We start from the raw sequence: 27,956 nt of genomic DNA, 5'->3' as shown, positions 1-27,956 counted from the left end.
TTGGGCTCATACGTCCCCCTCCTCTGGCCATCCGGGTATCGGCCGGACAGTGCACTGCCTTAGCACGAAGTACTGGTGGCCAACGTTAGCTAGGGATGTGAGGATTTATGTCTCCTCCTGTTCGGTGTGTGCCCAGTGTAAGGCGCCCAGACATTTGCCCAGGGGTAAGTTACAACCCCTGCCTATTCCACAACGACCCTGGTCCCACCTCTCGGTGGATTTTGTTACCGACCTCCCCCCCTCACAGGGGAATACTACCATCCTGGTCGTTGTGGATCGGTTCTCTAAGGCCTGTCGTCTCCTTCCCATGCCGGGTCTACCCACTGCCCTACAGACCGCTGAGGCTCTGTTCATCCATGTCTTCCGGCATTACGGGGTACCCGAGGATATAGTGTCTGACCGAGGCCCCCAGTTCACCTCTAGGGTGTGGAGAGCATTTATGGAACGGTTGGGGGTTTCGGTAAGCCTTACCTCGGGGTACCACCCGGAGAGTAATGGGCAGGTTGAACGTGTCAACCAGGATGTGGGTAGGTTTCTGAGGTCATACTGTCAGGGCCGGCCGGAGGAGTGGGCGAGATATGTGCCCTGGGCCGAGATGGCACAGAACTCTCTTCGCCACTCCTCCACCCAACTAACCCCTTTTCAGTGTGTATTAGGGTACCAGCCGGTTCTGGCACCATGGCATGAGAGCCAGATCGAGGCCCCCGCTGTGGATGAGTGGGTGCGGCGCTCGGAGGAGACGTGGGACGCTGCACACGTCCATCTGCAGCGTGCCATACGTCGACAGAAGACGAGCGCCGACCTACACCGCAGTGAGGGGCCAGTGTACGCACCTGGAGATCGAGTCTGGCTCTCAACCAGAAACCTGCCCCTCCGCCTGCCCTGCCGGAAGCTGGGTCGGCGGTTTGTGGGGCCATTTAAAGTCCTGAGGAGATTGAACGAGGTGAGTTATAGGTTAGAACTACCTGTTGATTACAAAAATATTAACCCCTCGTTCCATGTGTCTCTCCTCAGGCCGGTGGTAGCTGGTCCACTCCAGGACTTTGAGATTGAGGAGACTCCTCCGCCCCCGTTGGACATCGAGGGGGCTCCGGCGTACACCGTGAGGTCCATCCTGGATTCTAGACGCCGGATGGGGGGTCTTCAATATCTCGTGGAGTGGGAGGGGTACGGCCCGGAGGAGCGGTGCTGGGTGCCAAGGAGGGACGTCTTAGACCAGTCCCTACTGACCGATTTCCATCGGGGTCATCCTGCGCGCCCTGCTCCGCGTCGTCCGGGTCGTCCCCGAGCTCCGGGTCGGCGCACGGCTGGAGCCGCGCGTCAAGGGGGGGGTACTGTCACGGTTTCGGCCGAGGCTGCTCCTCTTCCTTGTTCGGGCAGGCTTCGGCGGTCGTCGTCTCCGGAGTACTAGCTGCCACCGTTCTATGTTTCATGTTCTTTTGGTTTTGTCTGTTTCATAACACCTGTCCCTTATTTGTGTCTTAATTGTTTCCCTTATTTAGTTCGTGTGTTTGGGTCAGGTGTTATGCGTGATTGTCTTGTTGTCAGCTGTTGCTCGATATTTTGAGTCGCTCGTATGTGTTACGAGAGTTCGCACTGCGTGCGCTTTTTCTTGTTTTCTCCGCACAGTGTTTCGTGCGTAATCTGTTTGCGCCACCCGGTTGGGTTGACGTTTATTCTTGTTGTCAGACTTGACTAAAGTTCTGTGAAAGTCCTCCTGGTTTCCTGCGCTTGATTCCTTCCTCATCTACACACACCACTCTGACAATCATTTTCTCTGATCTTTGTGCCTCTATAACTTAGTTATTCGTCATTATTCACGATTCATTCATAATCATAGTAGCATCCACATGAATGTAGAAGTGTTCAGAAACATCTTCTATTCTTACTGACAATACAAGTGAAGTGACTCCAAAATGGCAGGACATTATTCACCATTCAGTTTCTATTGGGGAATACATCATCCAAAACACAACTAACACAAACTGCAAATGCATTTAACAAGTTTGTGGAATCACAAGCTTGATGTAATCACTGCAGGCAAAGAATATTGGACCATACACTTTTTATGTATTTTTATTTAACTAGGCAAGTCAGTTAAGAACAAATTCTTATTTACAATGACAGCCTACACCGGCCAAACCCGGACGACGCTGGGCCAATTGTGCGCTGCCCTATGGGACTCCCAATCACGGCCGGTTGTGATACAGCCTGGAATCTAACCAGGGGGTCTGTAGTGACGCCTCAAGCACTGAGATGCAGTGCCTTAGACCGCTGCGCCACTCGGGAGCCCACTAAACTTTCGACTAATTGAATTTGTCCAAATAATTACGACTTAAAATGGGAGAACTAGATACGTAAAGTGCTTTCAATTCTAAACTGTAAAAAATATATATTTATGAATACCTTTAAATAAAAGGTGACATTCTGTACTGTCGCCTAATATGAAACATTCTACCTCAAATCCAAGATGCTGGAGCATAGCGCCAAATTTAAAACTGTAAGCTTCACTGTCCAAACACATATGGTGTGGACTATGTGTGCCTGGTAAACACATGTGGATCTGGTGAACAGTTATCACTTGTTGACCAACTACAAGAATACTGACCTCAGAGTCTCCAGTTTACAGTGGGGATTCCCCAGTCCAGCAGAGAGCAGCTTCACTCCTGAATCCTTCAGGTCATTGTTACTCAGGTCCAGCTCTCTCAGGTGTGAGGGGTTTGACTTCAGAGCTGAGACCAGAGAAGCACAGCCTTCCTCTGTGACTCCACAGCCTGACAGCCTGACAGAGAGATCATCATGATTTCACAATATGTTAATTTAACACCAGTAGTGTAGAAGGACAATGGCAGATGCATTTGGTTTATTCTCTCAAACAACATATATATTCATCGTCCGTCTCCTAGAATTGTATGGTCATAATGTTATACTAATGTGAAAATCGATTCATTGATTAAATGTGTCCTGAAACCTTCCATATCTATTCATAAATGGATGTTTCATTATTAGAAATGACAAATTATCAAAGTATTGCCTGCAGAGAGAAACATGTATAGTACAAATATTTGAGTAGACTGACCAGAGCAGTTTAAAAAGCAGTATCAGTCAAAAGACAGACAGTGAGGTATCAGATTTAGATTGTATTGAGTATACAGTCCACACCATATCTATTTTGACAGTGAAGCTAACATTTTAAATGTGGCTCTTTACTCCAGCATTTTGGATTTGAGATCAAATGTTTCATATGAGGTGACAGTATATAATGTCACCTTTTAGTTGAGGGTATTTTAATACATATCTGTTTCACGTTTTGAAATGAAAGCACTTTATGTATCTAGTTTGAAGAAGTCATAAGTATTTTGACAAATTCACTCATAGTGTACTAATGTAGTGAAAAGTTTAGTATTTGGTCCCAAACTCGTTGGTTGCATTTGCAGTTTGTTTTGGTTGTGTTTTGGGTTATGTTTTGCCCGATAGTAACTGAATGGTGGATGATGACTGGAGTAATTTTCTGTCTAAGTGAGTAGATAACATGTTTCTAAACACTACTAAATTAATCCTGATGATGCCTTGATTAAGAAAAATCATGAATGAATCATGAATAATAATGAGTGAGAAAGTTACAGAGGCTACAACAAAACATGCTAACCTCTCACCATTACCAATAACAGAGGGGGTATGATCCTTGTTCCTCTGTAACTTTCTCATTCATCATCAATGACCATTTATTAATGATTATTCATAATCATGGTAGCATCCACATGAATGTAGAAGTGTTCAGAAACATATTATGTTCTTACTGACAATACAAGTGAAGTGACTCCAAAATGACAGGACATTATTCACCATTCAGTTTCTATTGGGAAAAACATAATCCAAAACAAAACCAAGACAAACTGCAAATGCATTTAACAAGTTTGTAGAATCACAAGCTTGATGTAATCACTGCAGGTAAGGAATATGGGACCAAACACTTTTTTATGTATTTTTATTTTACTAGGCAAGTCAGTTAAGAACAAATTCTTATTTACAATGACAGCCTACACCGGCCAAAGCTGGGCCAATTGTGCACCGCCCTATGGGACTCACAATCACGGCCGGTTGTGATAAAGCCTGGAATCGAACCAGGGGGTCTGTAGTGACGCCTCAAGCACTGAGATGCAGTGCCTTAGACCACTGCGCCACTCGGGAGCCCAATACACTTTAGACTAATTGAATTTGTCCAAATAATTACGACTTAAAATGGGAGAACTAGATACGTAAAGTGCTTTCATTTCTAAACGGTAAAAAATATATATTTATGAATAACTTTAAATAAAAGGTGACATTCTGTACTGTCACCTAATATGAAGCATTCTATCTCAAATCCAAAATGCTGGAGCATAGCACCAAATGTAAAACTGAAAGCGTCACTGTCCAAACACATATGGTGTGGACTATGTGTGCCTGGTAAACACATGTGGATCTGGTGAACAGTTATCACTTGTTGACCAACTACAGGAATACTGACCTCAGAGTCTCCAGTTTACAGGGGGGATTCCCCAGTCCAGCAGAGAGCAGCTTCACTCCTGAATCCTTCAGGTCATTGTTACTCAGATCCAGCTCTCTGAGGTGTGAGGGGTTTGACTTCATAGCTGAGACCAGAGAAGCACAGCCTTCCTCTGTGACTCCACAGCCTGACAGCCTGACAAAGAGATCATCATGACTTCACAAACACACTGTTAATTTAACCAGTAGTGTAGAAGGACAATTGCAGATGCATTTCGTTTATTCTCTCAAACAACATATATATTCATCTTCCGTCTCCTAGAATTGTATGGTCATAATGTTATACTAATGTGAACATCAATTCATTGATTAAATGTGTCCTGAAACCTGCCATATATATTCATAAATGGATGTTTCATTATTGGAAATGACAAATTATGAAAGTATTGCCTGCAGATAGAAAAATGTATATTACAAATATTTGAGTAGACTGACCAGAGCAGTTTAAAAAGCAGTATCAGTCAAAAGACAGACAGTGAGGTATCAGATTTAGATTGTATTGAGTATACAGTCCACACCATATCTATTTTGACAGTGAAGATAACATTTTAAATGTGGCTCTATACTCCAGCATTTTGGATTTGAGATCAAATGTTTAATATGAGGTGACAGTATATAATGTCACATTTTATTTGAGGGTATTTTAATACATATCTGTTTCACCATTTAGAAATGAAGCACTTTATGTATCTAGTCCCCCCATTTAAAGAAGTCATAAGTATTCCAACAAATTTACTTATAATTTGTAAAAGTAGTCAAAAGTTGAGTATTTGATCCCAAACTCGTTGGTTGCATTTGCAGTTTGTTTTGGTTGTGTTTTGGGTTATGTTTTGCCCGATAGTAACTGAATGGTGGATGATGACTGGATTAATCTTCTGTCTAAGTGAGTAGATAACATGTTTCTAAACACTACTAAATGAATCCTGATGATGCCATGATAAAGAAAAATCATGAATGAATCATGAATAATAATGAGTGAGAAAGTTACAGAGGCTACAACAAAACATGCTAACCTCTCACCATTACCAATAACAGAGGGGGTATGATCCTTGTTCCTCTGTAACTTTCTCATTCATCATTATTCATGATTCTTTCATGATTATTCATAATCAAGGTAGCATCCACATGAATGTAAAAGTGTTCAGAAACAGATTCTATTCTTACTGACAATACAAGTGAAGTGACTCCAAAATGACAGGACATTATTCACCATTCAGTTTCTATTGGGAAAAACATCATCCAAAACACAACCAAGACAAACTGCAAATGCATTCAACAAGTTTGTAGAATCACAAGCTTGATGTAATCACTGCAGGCAAAGAATATTGGACAAAATACTAAACTTTAGACTAAATTAATTAGTCCAAATAATTACGACTTTTTCAAATGAGAGAACTACATACATTAAGTGCTTTCGAATCTAATTAGTAAAACAGATATGTATGAAGACTAGGGGTGTAACGATTCGTTTTAACAACGATTCGATTCGTATCACGATTCGTGGTTGTCGATACGATTCAAGGACGATATTGGTTCATTTAGAACGATACGATCCGAAACGATTCAGTGACTTGAAATCGATTCAGTAACCTTTTAGCCAAAAATTCAACCAGTGTGACTGAAATAAATACCTGGTAACCAGTTGCATTTTAATGGCTGGCAATAGTCTTGCTATTTTTAACAGTGTTTCATGCCTCCATGCAGACCATCTGGTATTATGAAACTTACCCATACCTACGTTGACAGCAGCCCCGTCTGTGCAACTTTGTTGTCCAGTCATCCAAGCCTGTGTCCTGGAAAAGTCTCACAAGTCCGTCTGTTATGGCCTGTGCGGTTCGGTCAGCACCCAATTCAATCAGTCCAATAAAGTCCGAAGTAAACTCTCCGTTGCTGGACACAATGTAAACTATTTCCTGCTCAGTTTTTGTGATGTCCTCAGATCCATCAAAAAGCATTCAGTAAAGGAACATCCTCAGAATAGGAAGACATGGGACGTGCGTGTTTAGCTTTATGGAAAGAGAAAAATATTAAACAGAGCTTGCCTCTGTTCTTCATTCAGCTTGTCTCGCTATCTGGCAAGTGGGCGACTGGACATTTATTCTCGGCTAGCTTTTAGCAATGGCTTGCGCCACATTCGTGTGCTCCTTGCTCTTTTCATGTTTGTCAAATAAAGGATGGTTGAAATTCTTTGAGCCTTTATAAAATGCACCTGTTTTGTCTGCTAGATGTGGATTTGAGCGGCAAATCTTGCACCACATTTCTTCGGCTCTGGCTCCAGTTGGCGTTTCTTTGTAGGTGGCGAAACGCCAAAAAGGCTGCTTAATGTCTGTTGCTTTTTGGACATCCCTGACAGTAGTTGACAAGCAACATGTCATGTGTAAGGTTAGATGAGAAGATCGGTCAAGTACGCAAAGGCGCGTAGTAATTTGTCGCGCTTGCGTATCTGCGTACCAGTTATGTGCACCCCTGCATATAAAGTCTGACGTGCTTAAATCCAATGGGTTATTTCCTAGTATCGATACAATCGATTTATTACATTTTAAAACGATATTAGATCGATATATGTTGTCCAAAAGGCCAACTCGCCGCGCACAGATCGATGTAGTTGAATCATATGAATATAAATCGATACATCGATGTAGTCGATGAATCGTTACACCCCTAATGAAGACCCTCAAATAAAAGGTGACATTCTGTTCTGTCACCTAATATGAAACATTCTATCTCAAATCCAAAATGCTGGAGCATAGCACCAAATTTAAAACTGTAAGCTTCACTGTCCAAACACATATGGTGTGGACTATGTGTGCCTGGTAAACACATGTGGATCTGGTGAACAGTTATCACTTGTTGACCAACTACAGGAATACTGACCTCAGAGTCTCAAGTTTACAGTGGGGATTCCCCAGTCCAGCAGAGAGCAGCTTCACTCCTGAATCCTTCAGGTCATTGTTACTCAGATCCAGCTCTCTCAGGTGTGAGGGGTTTGACTTCTGAGCTGAGGCCAGAGAAGCACAGCCTTTCTCTGTGACTCCACAACCTGACAGCCTGACAGAGAGATCATCATGATTTCACAAACACACTGTTAATTTAACCATTAGTGTAGAAGGACAATGGCAGATGCATTTGGTTTATTCTCTCAAACAACATACAGATTCATCTTCCGTCTCCTAGAATTGTATGGTTATAATGTTATACTAATGTGAAAATCAATGCATTTATTCAATATGTTTTTCAATAGAATATTATATACATATTATAATACATATTTTACTCTAAACTTAATATTTCTTCCTTTTGATTAGTTCTTAAATGTCATTGTATGTACTCACAGAGCAGCTCTGGAGGCTTTGACCACTGGCAGCAGCCTCAGAAGACCTTCCTCTGATCTGGAGTATTTTTTCAGGTCAAACACATCCAGCTCCTTTTCTGAAGTCAGCAACACAAAGACCAGAGCTGACCACTGTGCAGGTGACAGTTCTTCTTCTGAGAGACTTCCTGATCTCAGGTAGCTTTGGATCTCCTCCACAAGAGAATGGTCATTCAGTTCATTCAGACAGTGGAACAGATTGATGCACCTCTCTGGAGAGGGATTCTCCCTGATCTTCTTCTTGATGTACTTGACTGTTTCTTCATGGCTCTGTGAGCTGCTTCTTGTCTTTGTCAGTAGACCTCGTAAGTGCTTCTGATTGGACTCCAGTGAGAGGCCCAGAAGGAAGCGGAGGAACAGGTCCAGGTTTCCTGTCTCACTTCGTAAGGCTTTATCCACAGCACTCTTGTAGACAGTAACTTCAGTAACTTGCGGTTCGGCCATTAGATTCTCATTGTTGTTGATGAATGAGAGGAACACATATACAGCAGCCAGAAACTCCTGAATGCTCAGATGCACGAAGCAGTACACCTTGTCCTGGTACAGCACACATTCCTCTTTAAAGATCTGTGTGCACAATCCTGAGTACACAGAGGCTTCATTGACATCAATCCCAGCCTCTTTCAGCTCTTCTTCATAGAAAATCAGATTGCCCTTCATAAGCTGTTGAAAAGCCAGTTTTCCCAGTGACAGAATGCTCTCGTTATTCCAGTGTGGACCTGTCTCTTCTTTCCCAAGATACTTTTCATTCTTCTGTTTGGTATGAAACTCCACAAGGTGTGAGTACATCTCAGTCAGAGTCTTGGGCATCTCTTCTGTCTTATGTTTCAACATGTGCTCAAGGACTGTTGCAGAAATCCAACAGAAGACTGGAATGTGGCACATGATGTGGAGGCTCCTTGATGTCTTTATGTGTGAGATGATTCTGCTGGCTAGGTCCTGATCACTGAATCTCTTCCTGAAATATTCATCCTTCTGTGGGTCATTGAACCCTCGTACCTCTGTCACCTGGTCAACACACACTGAAGGGATCTGATTGGCTGCTGCAGGTCGGGTAGTTATCCAGAGGAGAGCAGAGGGAAGCAGATTTCCCTTGATGAGATTTGTCAGCAGAACATCCACTGAGGTTGACTCTGTGACGTCACAACAGATCTTGTTCTTCTGGAAGTCTAGGGGCAGTCGGCACTCATCCAGACCATCAAAGATGAACAGAACTTTGTACTTTTCGTAGTTGAAGATTCTTGATTCTTTGGTTTCGATTGAGAATTGATTGAGAAGTTCAATCAAATTGTGTTTTTCCCCTTTCATCAAATTCAGCTCCCGAAAAGGGAATGAAAATACAAATTGGACATCCTGATTTGCTTTTCCTTCAGCCCAGTCCAGAATGAACTTCTGCACAGAGACTGTTTTTCCAATGCCAGCGACTCCCTTTGTCAGCACAGTTCTGATAAGTTTGTCTTGTCCAGTTAAGGGTTTGAAGATTTCGTTACATTTGATTGCAGTCTCTGGTCTTGCTTGTTTCCTGGTTGTTGTCTCAATCTGTCTCAGCTCATGTTCATTATTGACCTCTCCTGTTCCACCCTCTGTGATGTAGAGCTCTGTGTAGATCTTATTGAGAAGTGTTGGGTTTCCTTGTTTAGCGATCCCCTCAAATACACATTGAAACTTCTTCTTTAGATTAGATTTGAGTTCACGTTGGCAAATCACAGCAAGCTCATCTGAATCTAGAAATAACACAGAGGATATTAATATTACGTATGTTTTAATGGCTACAGTATTGTAGGACTGTGTTATAAAGTTTAAATTATAATAATTTATTCTCTTAACTTACTGTATAAATGTTTTCATAATGCATTACAGACTGGATTCTCTCTCTCTCTCTCTCTCTCTCTCTCTCTCTCTCTCTCTCTCTCTACAACACATCCCTGCTGCTCCTTGATGAAGTCAGTAGGTGTTGCGTTAAGGCTGCTACAATATCATTTAGTTACACAGCTACTTTAGCTGTACTTTAGCTACAGCATTTAAATGTTCTAAAACAGCATTCAACATGAGGCAGACAGCTCTTACTTTTCTCCAGTGTGTCAGCAAGCTCCTTCTGGTTCATTTTCCTCAGGACGTGCAGTGTGATCTTCAGAGCCCCCTCTCTGGCACTGCTCTCCTGCTTCTCATCTTCAGAATCCACCACTTCCTTATCCTGCTTCTGGCTCTCAAAGCCTTCTGGGAGTTCTGGACTAAGAATCCTCTTGAACATCTTCAGCTCGTTCTTCACAAATGTCATAATATTCTCTTCAAGCAACTGAAATAAATCAAGTAAATCAGTTAAGCAAGAGACTAAATGCTTTCTCATTAACACATTAATGAATGATTGACAGATCAACTTTACTTGAGGTAAACAAAAACAAATGTACATAACAGGACCACATACACTGAATATGGAGGCCAGGTCTGTTTGATGACTCTGGGAAGACTGACCACGGAGAATCTCTGACTCTGATCTCTCCTGTTGGTTTCTGGGGAAAAAACATGAGATTACATTTCCTCATCCAGGGAGTGCACACACACACACACACACACACACACACACACGCACACACACACACACACAGACACACACAGGGAGGGAATGTTTTGTTTGTTTAATATTGTTTCAGGACTATGAAAATGGAAACAATGATTAGCCTATGGATTATGAAAACAACAAAAATAAATGGGAAAATGGGAGAGGAGAAATGACTAGAGACTGTGTTGTTTAACTTCTTCTTACCTTTGTTCAGTAGAAAAGTCTCCCTCTCTGAAGTATATAGGAAGACCCTTAGACCGGTCACTCTTCATGGACACACAGCTGGGTACAGGGGAGGCTGGTCTCTCCTGCTTGATTGGGCTTCAACACAACAGAGACAAACATTACGTCTCTCATCTACTCTGAGCTCAGATGGGGAAACATGAGAAGAGTTTCATTCCAAAACGCTATATATCCATTTTCAGAAATGTTCGTCAATTAGCTTCTATTGTTTAAAGAAATTATGAAAGATATTGGTGTCTTTTTTCACTAGCTAATCATGGCATGAGGTTGTTAAATGACAGACATGTATTTGTTTAAAATCTATCACTTGATGGTTTCATTTCAGAGTGTCACGATCGTCGAACAGAGATGAGGACCAAGGCGCAGCGTTGCAGGCAAACATACTCTTTATTAGAGACACGATCAAAAACGACAAAACGAAAACGTGACAGTTCACGGTCTAACACAACACACTAGAAACAAGATCCCACAAACTCTGTGGGGAAACAGGCTGCTAAAGTATGGTTCTCAATCAGAGACAACAAGCAACAGCTGAATCACGTTGCCTCTGATTGAGAACCACACTGGCCAACATAGAACAACAATACTAGAAAGTGAAACCTAGAACAAAACACATAGACTTTACACACCCTGGCTCAACATATTAGAGTCCCCAGAGCCAGGGCGTGACAGTACCCCCCCCCCTAAAGGCGCGGACTCCGACCGCGCCCACCAAATACCACAGGGGAGGGACCGGGTGGGCACTCCGCTTAGGCGGCGGATCCGGCTCCGGGCCTGATCCCCGCTCCCTCTCCAACCCCCCAAAGTACCCCTGGTCCGGTCTGGCCCCGCTGGCCGGAGCTGGACTGCACACTGGTGGAGCGGATTGCTCTAGCTCCGGCGTGAAGCATCTGACCGGTGCCGGACCAGCCACCGGTGGAACAGGCATGGGCCGTGCCGGACTGACGACGCACACCACTGGCTTGGTGTGGGGAGCAGGAGCGGGCCGAGCCGGGCTGACGAAACGCACCACTGACTTGGTGCGGGGAGCAGGAATGGGCCGGACCGGGCTGACGACGCGCACCAGTGACTTGGTGCGGGGAGCAGGAACGGGCCGGACAGGGCTGACGAATCGCACCACTGACTTGGTGCGGGGAGCAGGAATGGGCCGGACTGGGCTGGCGACGCCCACCACAGACTTGGTGCGGGGAGCAGGAACAGGCCGGGCCGAGCTGGCGACGCGCACCGTAGACTTGGTGCGAGTGGCAGGAACAGGCCGGACCGTACTGGGAACACACACCACTGGCCCTACGTGGGGATCAGGAACAGGCCGGACCGGACTGGCAACACACCCCAGTACCTCTCGCCGTGCCTCTACATCCTCCTTCCCCCTGGTGACCAGTGACTCCCGTAACCTGGCGGCCTCCTGCTGCCCCGTCGTCCACGGCGTTAGCCCCCCCCTAAAAATTTTATGGGCTTCACTCCTACCCGTGGACCAGGTCCCCATACTTTTTGCCAGCCTTTCGCCCTTCTGCTTCCACGTCAAGCCCCTCTCTTCCTCACATGGCTTGACCCAGTCGAGGAGGCGAAGGAGATCCGCTAGAGATCTCTCAGGCGCTGGCTCCTGGACTTGCTGCTTGGTCCAGTCTTGGTGGGATCTTCTGTCACGATCGTCGAACAGAGATGAGGACCAAGGCGCAGCGTTGCAGGCAAACATACTCTTTATTAGAGACACGATCAAAATTGACAAAACGAAAACGTGACAGTTCACGGTCTAACACAACACACTAGAAACAAGATCCCACAAACTCTGTGGGGAAACAGGCTGCTAAAGTATGGTTCTCAATCAGAGACAACAAGCAACAGCTGAATCACGTTGCCTCTGATTGAGAACCACACTGGCCAACATAGAACAACAATACTAGAAAGTGAAACCTAGAACAAAACACATAGACTTTACACACCCTGGCTCAACATATTAGAGTCCCCAGAGCCAGGGCGTGACAGTACCCCCCCCCCTAAAGGCGCGGACTCCGACCGCGCCCACCAAATACCACAGGGGAGGGACCGGGTGGGCACTCCGCTTAGGCGGCGGATCCGGCTCCGGGCCTGATCCCCGCTCCCTCTCCAACCCCCCAAAGTACCCCTGGTCCGGTCTGGCCCCGCTGGCCGGAGCTGGACTGCACACTGGTGGAGCGGATTGCTCTAGCTCCGGCGTGAAGCATCTGACCGGTGCCGGACCAGCCACCGGTGGAACAGGCATGGGCCGTGCCGGACTGACGACGCACACCACTGGCTTGGTGTGGGGAGCAGGAGCGGGCCGAGCCGGGCTGACGAAACGCACCACTGACTTGGTGCGGGGAGCAGGAATGGGCCGGACCGGGCTGACGACGCGCACCAGTGACTTGGTGCGGGGAGCAGGAACGGGCCGGACAGGGCTGACGAATCGCACCACTGACTTGGTGCGGGGAGCAGGAATGGGCCGGACTGGGCTGGCGACGCCCACCACAGACTTGGTGCGGGGAGCAGGAACAGGCCGGGCCGAGCTGGCGACGCGCACCGTAGACTTGGTGCGAGTGGCAGGAACAGGCCGGACCGTACTGGGAACACACACCACTGGCCCTACGTGGGGATCAGGAACAGGCCGGACCGGACTGGCAACACACCCCAGTACCTCTCGCCGTGCCTCTACATCCTCCTTCCCCCTGGTGACCAGTGACTCCCGTAACCTGGCGGCCTCCTGCTGCCCCGTCGTCCACGGCGTTAGCCCCCCCCTAAAAATTTTATGGGCTTCACTCCTACCCGTGGACCAGGTCCCCATACTTTTTGCCAGCCTTTCGCCCTTCTGCTTCCACGTCAAGCCCCTCTCTTCCTCACATGGCTTGACCCAGTCGAGGAGGCGAAGGAGATCCGCTAGAGATCTCTCAGGCGCTGGCTCCTGGACTTGCTGCTTGGTCCAGTCTTGGTGGGATCTTCTGTCACGATCGTCGAACAGAGATGAGGACCAAGGCGCAGCGTTGCAGGCAAACATACTCTTTATTAGAGACACGATCAAAATTGACAAAACGAAAACGTGACAGTTCACGGTCTAACACAACAGACTAGAAACAAGATCCCACAAACTCTGTGGGGAAACAGGCTGCTAAAGTATGGTTCTCAATCAGAGACAACAAGCAACAGCTGAATCACGTTGCCTCTGATTGAGAACCACACTGGCCAACATAGACAAACAATACTAGAAAGTGAAACCTAGAACAAAACACATAGACTTTACACACCCTGGCTCAACATATTAGAGTCCCCAGAGCCAGGGCGTGACACAGAGAGACAAATAATCATGTTTTTTTGCAAAATGCTACATATCTGCCTCACTCTCAGAGAAATAAGTAGTACTGCTAGGTTTTACACAGTCAAATGTAGCAAAATTTGAAATGGTGTTTTTTTTACTTTGGATAAAAGTAGAGACTCAGCTAGAAAAAGGTGTATCATACACTACAGTTGAGGAACAATGGGAAAGTAATTCTGCTTTGAAAGATGATAAACTTGTAACCTCAATTTTGAGAAAATGGCCTTTGAATGTTTTGGTTCACCTACTGGAGATCTCTTCTTTATCTACAGTGGTGTTACTTTGGCAGATAATGTCACCCATGTAAATAAATAGTTAAAAAATATATATATATATATATATAGTTAACTAAATGTATGGTGTTTTTGTTTTTTGTCAGTTTCATTGTTTGTTATGCTATACATTGTTATGTTATGGTTGTAAGTGGTAAAATGAACTAGAAAATGTCATATTTTGAAATTCTGAGTAATTACTACTTTAGTAAGGATACACTTTATTCAATACTACTGCAGTTAATAAATAATTCCTATAGATGGCAGCATTAGACCACGAATGACATTTCAGAAGGTTAGTTTAGTTTTCTCCCTGGATACACCACCACTCCCCCTCACAGGAAAACTCCTGCACACGCTTTTTACTGTCCCTTTCCACACTGCTAACGCAAGAGGAACGACTGAAAAAGCATTTAACAGATTACTGTGAAATAATATAATGATGATTCATGTTTATTATTACCTGTCTTTATGCTCATGTTTTGAAATTATACTTCATTACTATAACAATTATCAATAAGCCTGAACATTAATTTAGTCACCTCTGGTCAAGAAAACTTATTTTCCTAGTACATTCATTGTCTGATTCATCAACCAGCAGCGAGCACTCTGACTTCTAGCTCAAGCGAGGGGCATGTTGAGGTACATTTGCTAACCGGGAGGGTTGCATGATGTAATTTATTGGCGGGCTGGAAGACGCACTCTTGTCTTATCTATTCCGAGGTTGTTTAATCACAATATTAGATATTTAAAAAATGCATGTATACTAGGGTTGAGGTTGGAGCATCTGACTAGTGATTATTTACCAGGGGTTCAACACCTGCTATAGTCACTATTTAATTGCTCTTCCAAAAGCATCACAGGCCTAAAACGAGATATATAGCTAAATAAAGTAATGAGTGACCATTTTAGAAAATCATGGGACATATAGTATTTGGTTGCATGCTATTTTATGTCAATCATATTTCTGCTTGTAGCCTATAACTGATGCTTCGTGGTCTTATGCTGCCATCTATTGGAAATATTTATCAATTAAAAGTTATTAATTCACATACAGACGTTGGTGAGGCAGCTGAGAAATAAAGTGTATTAGATCAGTCTCAAACCTGCCCCACGCCAATTGCTGGACTTTCACACAGAGGTTACTAGGTCACCCAATTCAAACTACATTGAAAAATAAAACAAATGTGTCTTATTTATCAAGTGTTCTGTTTTGCAATTATACATATAATAAAATAACAACAAAATAATCAAAACGCTATTTAATACTATAATTGTATTTACTAAGATGATATTATTATTAAAATAGTTTCTAAAAGTGTTCTAGGCTACCCTACCCTAGAATTAGGGGTTAGGGTTACGGCTAAAATAGGTTATAAGTAGGGTAAGAGTTTCTGTATAGCACTTTGTGACATCTGCTGGTGTAAAAAGGGCTTTATAAATACATTTGATTGATTGTTAGGTTTAGGGTTTTTATGGCAAAAAACTGTATGGGTTTATGGCACTCTTCCTCCTCCTTGTGGCCGTATGTGGGTACTACATAACTCATTCATTACATTAAAAAACATTTTTTTGTCACGGTTCTCCCGGTCGCGGCCGGCTACGACAGTCTGGATTCGAACCAGGATCTCTAGTGGCCTTAGACCACTGCAGGAGACCTGACACTTCATGACACTTGCTAGGCTTAGGCTCATAATCTGAGGTAGCAACTGCGTCTGATCTACAAATCCATTAGCTAGACCACCCGATTAGACAACAATCACCCCATTATATCCATTTGGTTTGCAACTCAGTGAACCTGCGCAGCATTCGCTCAATTTGATGCCTATGAACGAAGATTTCGATGCATATCAAATTACCCAGCAGCCATTTAGAAACCACAAGTTGTCAAAAAAATGTTTTTTTCTTAATTAAAAAATGTCTTCTGGCTGTGTAAAATCGGCCACATCTTGAAAAAGAGGACAGGGACATGCGTTTTGTTTAGATTGTACACTTTAAAAACAACAACAAATATGGCTATCCATGACCAGAAAATGTTTAATGTTTGATGGCTATCGGCCAGCCATTGCCTCTCAAACTATGTCTCACCTCACTATTGGTGACCACAACATGTACTCAGGTGAACAGTGAGTGCGCTCACCAAGTAACCATAACCTTATTAATAATAAGTTACCTGAGGTAAACCTACAGGGTTGATGCTCACCAAGTAGCTGTAACCTTGTTAATAATCAGTTACCTGAGGTAAACCTAAAGGGTTAACGCTCACCAAGTAACCGTAACCTTGTTAATAATAAGTTACCTGAGGTAAGCCTTTAGTGAGAGGTTCAATGCTTTAACATTTAGGACACTTGCAAAATCTTGTTACTTATGATTTATTTTTGACTGTCCTTTTTGTCATCCAAAAAAAGGGGTTAAATACTGTATGTTTAAAAATATATATATATTTCCTGATTTTTTTATATCTCCTAGATTTAGGACAGACACTTCAAAACCTTGTTTCTTGTGATTTATTGTCCTTTTTGCCATTTATGAATGTGTTATTCAATGCATTTCAATGCTTCGTCGGGAGAGGTTGTGTTTTTCTCTAGCAGGAGGTAAGCTTGGCTTCTCATATGGTGTTGAGTAAAGCTTAAACCATGTATTTAGATCGTAGGTAGGTAGTTTATTTACGTAGTTATTTAGGTTGTTATTGTAGGTTTCCGTAGGCAATTATTGTAGGTAAGTATTGTATTGTTTACGGCGGAGCCCGGCGAAGCACGAGGCTAGCTAGCTAGCTAGCTAGCGGGTAGCTACTGGTAACGTTTATTGGTAATTATCTGTTTAGTGCAACGTTGGAGAGTTGTTTCCAGTGTTAATATGCTAGCTAGCCAACGTTTAATCTTTGCTGCGTTATGAAAGGAACTAGACACGGACATGAATTATCTGTTTAGTGTGTTATCACACTCTTGGTATGCTAGCTAGCTAGCGGGTAGCTACTGGTAACGTTTATTGGTAATTATCTGTTTAGTGCAACGGTGGAGAGTTGTTTCCAGTGTTAATGTGCTAGCTAGCCAACGTTTAATTTTTGCTGCGTTATGAAAGGAACTAGACACGGACATGAATTATCTGTTTAGTGTGTTAACACACTCTTGGTAGTTTGTTGTAACCAAGTATTGGTGCTAAACTGTGTGTTATTGGATGCTAGCATGCTAGTTAGCTATGGCGTCATAGCTAGGCATTGTGGGCTGTTGTGGGTAGTTACTGTAGGTTGGCATTGTTTTTCGGTGGTGCCGGGGGTTGCACGAAGCTAGTTAGCTAGCTAGCCGTTCTTCAAACAAGGTCAACACAGTGGCCATTGCTAGCTAGCCAACATGACCAGCTAACTGTACTGTAGTAGCTAAATACAATATAGTTGTGCTACATAGCCGAATTATCTGCTTAGTGTGTTAACACACTATTGGTGGTTTGTTGTGACCAAGTGTTGGTGCTAAACTGTGTGTTATTTGGATGCTAGCATGCTAGTTAGCTATGGTGTCATAGTTAGCTAGCTGAATAAAGTGGGTTGAGTCTATTCCTTTAAACATTGAACCGCTGTGGTTCACAACAATTCTGATTTCTAAAGGTGGAAGTTGGTAGAGTTTTTGTTCGGGTGGTTCAGTGAAACAATTATAGTTTCTGAGGTAGAAGTTTTTGGTGAGGGAGGCCCTGCTCTCTACTCTCCCAGATGTTTAGTTCATTTCATTCCGATCTCCTCTGCATTATTGTAGCCATTTGCTACAGCCTGTCAACTATGCCTCTGCCTATCCCTGTTCTCTCCTCTCTGCACAGGCTACACAAACGCCCCACACCGCGTGGCTGCTGCCTCTCTAACCTGGTGGTCCCTGCACGCACCCCACACCTGGAGTTCCAGGTCTCAGGCAGCCTCTGGAACTGCCGTTCTGCTGCCAACAAAGCTGACTTCATCCCAGCCTATGCTAATCTCCAGTCCCTCGACTTCCTGGCGCTGACGGAAACATGGATTACCACTGAAAACACTGCTACTCCTACTGCTCTCTCCTCGTCTGACCATGTGTTCTCGCATACCCCGAGAGCATCTGGTCAGAGGGGTGGTGGCACAGGAATCCTCATCTCTCCCAAGTGGACATTCTCAATTTTTCCCCTAACCCATCTGTCTATCTCCTCATTTGAATTCCATGCTGTCACAGTCACTAGCCCATTTAAGCTTAATATCCTTGTCATCTATCGCCCTCCAGGTTCCCTTGGAGAGTTCATCAATGAGCTTGACGCCTTGATAAGTTCCTTTCCTGAGGATGGCTCACCCCTCACAGTTTTGGGGGATTTCAACCTCCCTATGTCCACATTTGACTCATTTCTCTCTGCCTCCTTCTTTCCACTCCTCTCCTCTTTTGACCTCACCCTCTCACCGTCCCCCCCTACTCACAAGGCAGGCAATACGCTTGACCTCATCTTTACTAGATGCTGCTCTTCTACTAATCTCACTGCAACTCCCCTCCATGTCTCCGACCACTACTTTGTTTCCTTTTCTCTCTCGCTCTCCTCCCACACTACTCACTCTGCCCCTACACAGATGGTAATGCGCCGCTGCAACCTTCGCTCTCTCTCTCCCACTACTCTCTCCTCTTCCATCCTATCATCTCTTCCCTCTGCTCAATCCTTCTCCCTCCAATCTCCTGATTCTGCCTCCTCAACCCTCCTCTCCTCCCTTTCTGCATCCTTTGACTCTCTGTGTCCCCTATCCTCCCGGCCGGCTCGGTCCTCCCCTCCAGCTCCGTGGCTTGATGACTCATTGCAAGCTCACAGAACAGAGCTCCGGGCAGCGGAGCGGAAATGGAAGAAAACTAAACTCCCTGCCGACCTGGCATCTTTTCACTCCCTCCTCTCTACATTTTCTTCATCTGTTTCTGCTGCTAAGGCCACTTTCTACCACTCTAAATTCCAAGCATCTGCCTCTAACCCTAGGAAGCTATTTGCCACATTTTCCTCACTGCTGAATCCCCCCCCCCCCCCCCCTCCTCTCTCTCTGTGGATGACTTCGTCAACCACTTTGAAAAGAAGGTTGACGACATCCGATCCTCGTTTGTTAAGTCTAATGACACTGCTGGTCCTACTCACACTGCCCTACCCTATGCTTTGACTTCTTTCTCCCCTCTCTCTCCAGATAAAATCCTGCGACTTGTGACTGCAGGCCGCCCAACAACCTGCCCGCTTGACCCCATCCCCTCCTCTCTTCTCCAGACCATCTCCGGTGACCTTCTCCCCTACCTCACCTCGCTGATCAACTCATCCTTGACCGCTGGCCATGTCCCTTCCGTCTTCAAGAGAGCGAGAGTTGCTCCCCTTCTCAAAAAACCAACACTCGATCCCACTGATGTCAACAACTACAGACCAGTATCCCTTCTTTCCTTTCCAAAACTATTGAGCGTGCCGTCTTTAGCCAACTCTCTTGCTATCTCTCTCAGAATGACCTTCTTGATCCAAACCAGTCAGGTTTCAGGACTGGTCATTCAACTGAGACTGCTCTTCTCTGTGTCACGGAGGCTCTCCGCACTGCTAAAGCTAACTCTCTCTCCTCTGCTCTTGTCCTTCTAGACCTGTCTGCTGCCTTTGATACTGTGAACCATCAGATCCTCCTCTCCACCCTCTCCGAGCTGGGCATCTCCGGCGCGGCTCACTCCTGGATTGCGTCCTACCTGACCGGTCGCTCCTACCAAGTGGCGTGGCGAGAAGCTGTCTCCGCACCACGTGCTCTCACCACTGGTGTCCCCCAGGGCTCAGTTCTAGGCCCTCTCCTTTTCTCCCTATACACCAAGTCACTTGGCTCTGTCATATCCTCACATGGCCTCTCCTATCATTGCTACGCTGACGATACACAACTAATCTTCTCCTTTCCCCCTTCTGATAACCAGGTGGCGAATCGCATCTCTGCATGTCTGGCAGACATATCAGTATGGATGACGGATCACCACCTAAAGCTGAACCCTGGCAAGACGGAGCTGCTCTTCCTCCCGGGGAAGGACTGCCCGTTCCATGATCTCGCCATCACGGTTGACAACTCCGTTGTGTCCTCCTCCCAGAGTGCGAAGAGCCTTGGCGTGACCCTGGACAACACCCTGTCGTTCTCCGCTAACATCAAGGTGGTGACCCGCTCCTGCAGGTTCATGCTCTACAACATTCGGAGAGTACGACCCTGCCTTACACAGGAAGCGGCACAGGTCCTAATCCAGGCACTTGTCATCTCCCGTCTGGACTACTGCAACTCGCTGTTGGCTGGCCTCCCTGCCTGTGCCATTAAACCCCTACAACTCATCCAGAATGCCGCAGCCCGTCTGGTGTTCAACCTTCCCAAGTTTTCTCACGTCACCCCCCTCCGCCCCACACTCCACTGGCTTCCAGTTGAAGCTCGCATCCGCTACAAGACCATGGTGCTTGCCTATGGAGCAGTGAGGGGAACGGCACCTCTGTACCTTCGGGCTTTGATCAGTCCCTACACCCAAACGAGGGCATTGTGTTCATCCACCTCTGGCCTGCTGGCTCCCCTTCCTCTGCGGAAGCATAGTTCCCGCTCAGCCCAGTCAAAACTGTTCGCTGCTCTGGCACCCCAATGGTGGAACAAGCTCCCTCACGACGCCAGGACAGCGGAGTCACTCACCACCTTCCGGAGACATTTGAAACCCCACCTCTTTAAGGAATACCTGGGATAGGATAAAGTAATCCTTCTACCCCCCCCCCCCCAAAAAAAAATTGTAAAGTGGTTATCCCACTGCCTATAGGGTGAATGCACCAATTTGTGAGTCGCTCTGTTTAAGAGCGTCTGCTAAATGACGTAAATGTGCCCTTGAGCAAAAACTTAACCCTAATTGCTCCTGTAAGTCGCTCTGGATAAGAGCGTCTGCTAAATGACTAAAATGTAAATGTAAATGTAAAAATGTAAACTTACAGGGTTGATGCTCACCAAGTAGCTGTAACCTTGTTAATAATCAGTTACCTGAGATGAAACTTTAAAGAAAGTATCACTGCCTCCTTCTCACAAATGATCCAAAAAATATAAAAATTAAATCAAGTTGGTTCAACACAGTGGCGGGTCATTTTGACCCTAGGACAACGGGAGGGTTAAGATAGCTAGGTGAGACAACCAGATAATACAGTCAAATATACAGGATACGAACATTCAATTTCAGCTAAACAATGGATATATAGCGTTTTGCAATAAAAATAATAATAATGATATACATCTAAAATCTATTAATTAAACATCTGAGAACAGTAATATTGAAGGTAGCCATAAGCAACCATTTCTGATTAAAAAACACATGTGAAAAATTGTGGAAATAGCATTTAGGAAATAAACTCTTAATAATTCTTAAACAAAATTGTCATCTCACCTCTTAGCTTTGGTGTCATGTTCCCCAGAGAGACTCATTTTAGAGGCAGGGCCCCCCTCCTCTCTCTCCCCAGAGAGACTCATTTTAGACCACTGACCCCTAAACAGAGATCCAACATGTTGGTTGTAGTTAACACAGTAATTCTTGAATGTGAATTGTTATCATTTATTAATTATCTCTTACAAAACATTTACTAACAGACATATCGAAACAGTCAGGTGATTTAATGCAATCACATGAATATGTAGTTGTGACATCTCTTCACCATGGCCATGTCACACACTTATTTCTATTCATTAAAAGTTGCCATTTATTATTTTTGAATCTGTTCTTTTCTAAACGTATCAGAGAATGTAGACAGAAGGGCTAAAACAGGCTTGATTGATCTGGGGGGGATCAGTGATCTATACAGAAAGGTTTTTTGCAACAATTAAGACATGTTTTATTATTTAAAGTAGGCTAGGTTATAATGTATAACATTTTTTTTTTGTGTAAAGCAGATCAAGGTCTATACCTCAGCCAGTGGTGACCCGTCATTCAGGGCATGTGGCCTTTCCTGTTTTGCATGTTATTGTGGCATTAATACATGTCACATATCAGTTTGCTAACAATGTAAAAAATATATACACTACCGGTCAACATTTTTTGAACACATTCAAGGGTTTGTCTTTATTTTTACTATTTTCTACATTGTAGAATAATAGTGAAGACATCAAAACTATGAAATAACACATATAGAATCATGTAGTAACCAAAAAAGTGTTAAACAAATCAAAATCTATTTTATATTTGAGATTCTTCAAATAGCCACCCTTTGCCTTGATGACAGCTTTGCACACTCTTGGCATTCTCTCAACCAGCGACCCGTCATTAAGGGCAGGTGGCCTTTCCTGTTTTGCATGTTATTTTGGCATTAATACGTGTCACATATCAGTTTGCAAAAAATACAAAAAAATATATATATCATTGAGTTAATATAGCCGCATACAAATATGGTCTCTTTTTTGTTTTCTTGAGTAAGGCAGCTCCAAAATGCAGGTGTTTCAGCCTAGCTCAGTGCTTTCTGTGGTGGTGGGGCAAGCCAGAAGAAAATACAGAGCGCTGCGCCGTGATTGGCTCAGTGTTCTGTCACTCATGGGGACACTACGTCACTGCCAAGTCTAAGGGTAGAGCTAGAAAATTCAAGCCCCCTGGGTGCTGCCACAGAGTTACATTAGAAGTGCCCATCCAAGAAGGTCATTGGCCACAGATCAAATGACGTCAAATCACATTATATCTACAGTAGCTTTGATTGGACTGATCATGTCAACATCATACTTTCAAAATCTTAGCCAGCAGTCATCATCACGAATCAGGTCGACAATCTACAGGCAAATCCTTTTTAATCCTTGTCATATGAAGAGAAATAATGAAGAGAAATGATAGGACAGCTGTTGGGACTCTGCTGTTGGGACTCTGCTGTTGGGACTCTGCTGTTGGGACTCTGCTGTTGGGACTCTGCTGTTGGGACTCTGCTGTTGGGTCTCTGCTGTTGGGACTCTGCTTTATGTAGGCCCTAACAGTTTGTGGGCACCGTTTGTCACCGTTATAGTGCAATGAATGTATTGTTTAGTGTTGTGTTGTGGAGTGGCTTTGCTGGCATGCATCCCCCTTTATTTATGTTTTGCCCCACCAAGATTGACATGCTAAAATCACCACTGACCTCAGCTATAGCCTAGATGACCAGCCTAAACCTGTTCAGATCAGTTCCCATAACGTTATAACAGTAACAGTAGCAGGAGCCTAGTCCTGATACAGATGGAGGTCTATACCTCAGCTATAGCCTACATATCCTAGATGACCAGCTTAAACCTGTTCAGATCAGTTCCCATAACGTTATAACAGTAACAGTAGCAGGAGCCTAGTCCTGATACAGATGGAGGTCTATACCTCAGCTATAGCCTACATATCCTAGATGACCAGCCTAAACCTGTTCAGATCAGTTCCCATAACGTTACAGACCTAACAGTAGCAGGACAGAGCTTGTAGCCTAGGCATGGTATTTTACACACCATTTCAAACGGAGACCATCAGGTTTGTCAACATGATAAGTGATCATAGCTCAAACCTACTCTGACTATTGAATGTCTGACGTCGACCTAACCTTATAATAGTTTGTAGTTTAGCCTAGACCTACGAGAGTCTGCCCGTCTTTCCTACATATCAACACATTTATCCGACTTCTAATGTTACAGAGAAATACGTGCCACAGTTTCAACAGCCATTGTGTAACTGCGTAGGCTACACACTTACTTTCACGTTCATATGAGGAAATCACATAACTTCTTACAGTCGCTGGTGCAGCCGCCTGTTCTCTTGCAGATGAAGTAGCTTTTATAGGCGACTCATTCAACCAGTGTCGTATCGGGTGAATGGTGGCAATTATTGCTGTCAATCAACGAGTCCGCTTAGGCTGCACCGTGTTAGAGGCTTTTATTAAAATCACGAGGTTACAGCATAAGTTACAGACCCGCGAAGTCCGGAGAGCGACGCCTCAGAATGGCCGCTCTAACTTCTTATTCGTTTAGCCCCTACTTATAAACAATGCAAAAAGATGGGTGGCTCCCTCTTCTGGCCAATCACCAGTCTCCCCTGTCTACAACACACTTCCTGTCTGTTGTATGTGGCATTACACTAAAACATTCCCTCTTGATACTAAAATCAACATTCTTTCAGTTCCACTTAAAACATTAACAACGTCATAATCTCAATACACGACACCAGCCTAAACAACAGTAAATAAAAGATGTCAAATGGTCAAAAGTCAATCCTGATATAGCCATGTACATCAAAGAGAGGTGTATTGCTACAGATGTAGGATCTTAATTTTAGCCAGTTTGCTACAGCAGGAAAATAATCCTGCAGCAACAGGACATTTGAATTATTATGTGGATTATAATTAATGAACAATTTTTTAATAGAAAAGTGGAATTGATCATCTTCAGAAACCTTTTTTAAAGCTTAAAAACACTCAAATAAATTACAAGTTTTAATTATCCTGCAACAGGGTGATCAAATTAAGATCCTACATCTGTACAGAAATTATGTTTTTATCTAAATAAGGCAGTTTGAATTATTAGCAATAACGTTGCAACTGTCAGCTGCTGTAAACCTATGTGATTGGATGTTATAGACCCCTATCTGAACAGTTTCTTTCCCCATGCTGTGGCCCTCACCAACCAACCATCTGGCCCAGTGAGACTAAAGGACTATACACTCTTTGCTGCACACCACATCAAGTCATCTCTGAACTGTACACTACCATCTGGCCCATAGAGACTAAAGGACTATACACTCTTTGCTGCACACCACATCAAGCCATCTCTGAACTGTACACTACCATCTGGCCCATAGAGACTAAAGGACTATGTCCTCTACGCTGCTCACCACATCAAGCCATCTCTGAACTGTACACTACCATCTGGTCCATAGAGACTAAAGGACTATACACTCTATGCTGCTCACCACATCAAGCCATCTCTGAACTGTACACTAAATAACTGAACTATACTGCATTAGCACTCTGTTCATCTCTCTTAGATATATTTATACTGGTACTGTATATGTGGACATCCACCGTATATCAACTGTATTCCCACTGTACTGTATATCTGTATACCAACTGTATTCCCACTGTACTGTATATCTGTATATCAACTGTATTCCCACTGTACTGTATATCTGTATACCAACTTTATTCCCACTGTACTGTATATCTGTATACCAACTGTATACCCTCTGTACTGTATATCTGTATACCAACTGTATTCCCACTGTACTGTATATCTGTATACCAACTGTATTCCCACTGTACTGTATATCTGTATACCAACTGTATTCCCACTGTACTGTATATCTGTATATCAACTGTATTCCCACTGTACTGTATATCTGTATATCAACTCTATTCCCACTGTACTGTATATCTGTATACCAACTGTATTCCCACTGTACTGTATATCTGTATATCAACTGTATTCCCACTGTACTGTATATCTGTATATCAACTGTATTCCCACTGTACTGTATATCTGTATACCAACTGTATTCCCACTGTACTGTATATCTGTATACCAACTGTATTCCCACTGTACTGTATATCTGTATACCAACTGTATTCCCACTGTACTGCATATCTGTATATCCACTGTTCATTATCTTATAGCTCTATGCTCACTCTTCCTAGTTGTGTATAATGTTGTACAGACATTTGTGTAAACTCTTCTGTCTGTATTCTGTCTCTAAATGTTGTCTGTCACTATCACCATGTAGAATTATGTGTACAGATGTAGGATCTTAATTTGATCACCCTCCACTGCAGAATAACTTTCCCGCAATGCAGGAAATGTAAAACCTGTAGTGTATTTGAGGTTTTAAAAGGCTTCTGAAGTTTGTAATTTCCACTTAGAAATGCCAGACTTGAGTTTCGCTTAATAAAAATGTATCAACCGCTACAAAAATGTCCATTATTTATAATTCACATAATAATTCACATTTCCTGTTGCTGCAGGAATATTTTCCTGCTGTAGCAAACTGGCTCAAATTAAGATCCTACATATGTATGTGCAAATGTACTTGGCGAATAAAGGTGATTCTGATTCTGCAAAGGTTGAGTCTTGAATATTGATATATTGAATTTGATTTGCCCGTGTTCAGTTATCACCATTTTGTATGATTAGACTGACACAAACCTGTCTCAGTAGAAGTAGACTGTTAGGTCTGAGTGTTTTACTTCCATTCACTGTACTAAAATTACACCATACATTTAATTTCTCTACACACTTTACAATCATTCCTGGCAGGATTCTCACCTTGTAGCCTGAATTCACAACCAGAACATGTCAAGTCATTGAGATATCTACTGTTCTGCTGAGAGAGCACCTTCCTGATGACTAGCACTCTGTGTATTCTTATGGGTGAGGCCTGAGCTGGAATGTGAAGCTAACTGAAGCTAGCTTTAGAAAACCAGTATATCTAGCTTGCATCATAGTACACCCCTCAGGCTAAGTTCAGGTTTCAGCATGAGGCAGGCATCAACAGCCGAGTTGTAGGCTACAACCTGGGTCGTGTTCATTAGTTTACACAGCAGCCAACAGTTTTGAAAATGTTGCATAAACAGTTTACACCAAACGCTGTCCAACATGACCTAAATGGTTTCTGTTGCCAAACGTTTTGCTACGGTGGGCACTAATGAACACACACAACCTGCTTTGAGGAAGTGTAAGTTGTTGTTAGTCTTTCCACAGTATTTATTTGTCTCTCTTTCACACAACATACCTTCCTGAGTGAAAATAGTTAACAGTAGATAAGAAAGAGAAAATGTTGTTGCTTGTTGTGTTTTAAGCCTGTTTTGAGAAGACAAGTCTATAGACCTATGATACAGTAGGAGATCACCCTAGGGAACACAGTCTATAGACCTATGATACAGTACACTCTTAGAAAAAAGAGTTCCAAAAGGGTCCTCTGGCTGTCCCCATAGGAGAACGCTTTTGGGTTCCAGGTAAAACCCTTCTGGCTTCCATGTAGAACCCTCTGTGGAAAGGATTCTTCATGGAACCCAAAAGGGTTCTACCTAGGACCAAAAAGGGTTCTACAAAGGGTTCTCCTATGGGGACAGCCAAAGAACCCTTTTAGATTCAAGATAGTGTAGGAGCGATCACCCTGGGGCACACAGATGGAAACAGAACGAATTCATCCCACGCATCAAATTTATATCCAAAACATTTTAAGGAGAGTAGGCCTATTATAACACTGTCCACAAAACATATCATCAACTATATTAATACACATAACAATATCATCAACTATATGAATACATATAACAATATCATCAACTATATTAATACACATAACAATATCATCAACTATATTAATACACATAACAATATCATCAACTATATTAATATGCATAACAATATCATCAACTATATTAATACACATAACAATCGTTGTCTTACCTTTTATATGTCTCTCAATAGAAGTAGAGTCTGGAATGATCATTCGGTGGTGGAAAGTTCCTTTAGTTTGTTCTGCTCATTTCCATATCAGGTTCTACCTGTTCTCTCTCCCACTCCCTGTCTCTTTATAGCTCTTACAATGTGCCTTGGCATACATTCTACAAGTGTCTGGAACTCCAAATGTAGTTCTGATTTAGTGTTCCAAATGAAAACAATTTGATTAAACTGGTTAATATGGTTAAAATACATTAAGACTGAGT

The 27,956-nt window shown here is 43.6% G+C and overlaps 1 protein-coding gene across 1 annotated transcript in view; it reads right to left on the bottom strand.

The window, feature by feature from the left end:
• Positions 1 to 27,733, bottom strand: part of LOC311116239 (NLR family CARD domain-containing protein 3-like) — a 35,758-nt gene extending 8,025 nt beyond the window's left edge. Inside the window, exons 1-8 of the mRNA XM_084191352.1 lie at positions 27,697 to 27,733; positions 21,701 to 21,799; positions 10,683 to 10,799; positions 10,344 to 10,428; positions 9,986 to 10,214; positions 7,881 to 9,642; positions 7,452 to 7,596; positions 2,609 to 2,787 (exon numbers count right to left, since the gene is read on the bottom strand). Of these exons, the coding sequence (XP_084047478.1) occupies positions 2,609 to 2,787; positions 7,452 to 7,596; positions 7,881 to 9,642; positions 9,986 to 10,214; positions 10,344 to 10,428; positions 10,683 to 10,799; positions 21,701 to 21,783 (2,600 nt within the window). The 5' untranslated portion in view covers positions 21,784 to 21,799; positions 27,697 to 27,733. The remainder of the gene's footprint in view (positions 1 to 2,608; positions 2,788 to 7,451; positions 7,597 to 7,880; positions 9,643 to 9,985; positions 10,215 to 10,343; positions 10,429 to 10,682; positions 10,800 to 21,700; positions 21,800 to 27,696) is intronic.
• Positions 27,734 to 27,956: the final 223 nt, after the last annotated feature.

Source organism: Coregonus lavaretus (assembly GCF_964263955.1).
Source record: "Coregonus lavaretus genome assembly, contig: HAP1_SCAFFOLD_673, whole genome shotgun sequence".
In the NCBI taxonomy this organism is placed as follows: domain Eukaryota; kingdom Metazoa; phylum Chordata; class Actinopteri; order Salmoniformes; family Salmonidae; genus Coregonus; species Coregonus lavaretus.
Note: the sequence above shows the minus strand (reverse complement) of the source record. Positions and strands in the feature narration are given on the sequence as shown.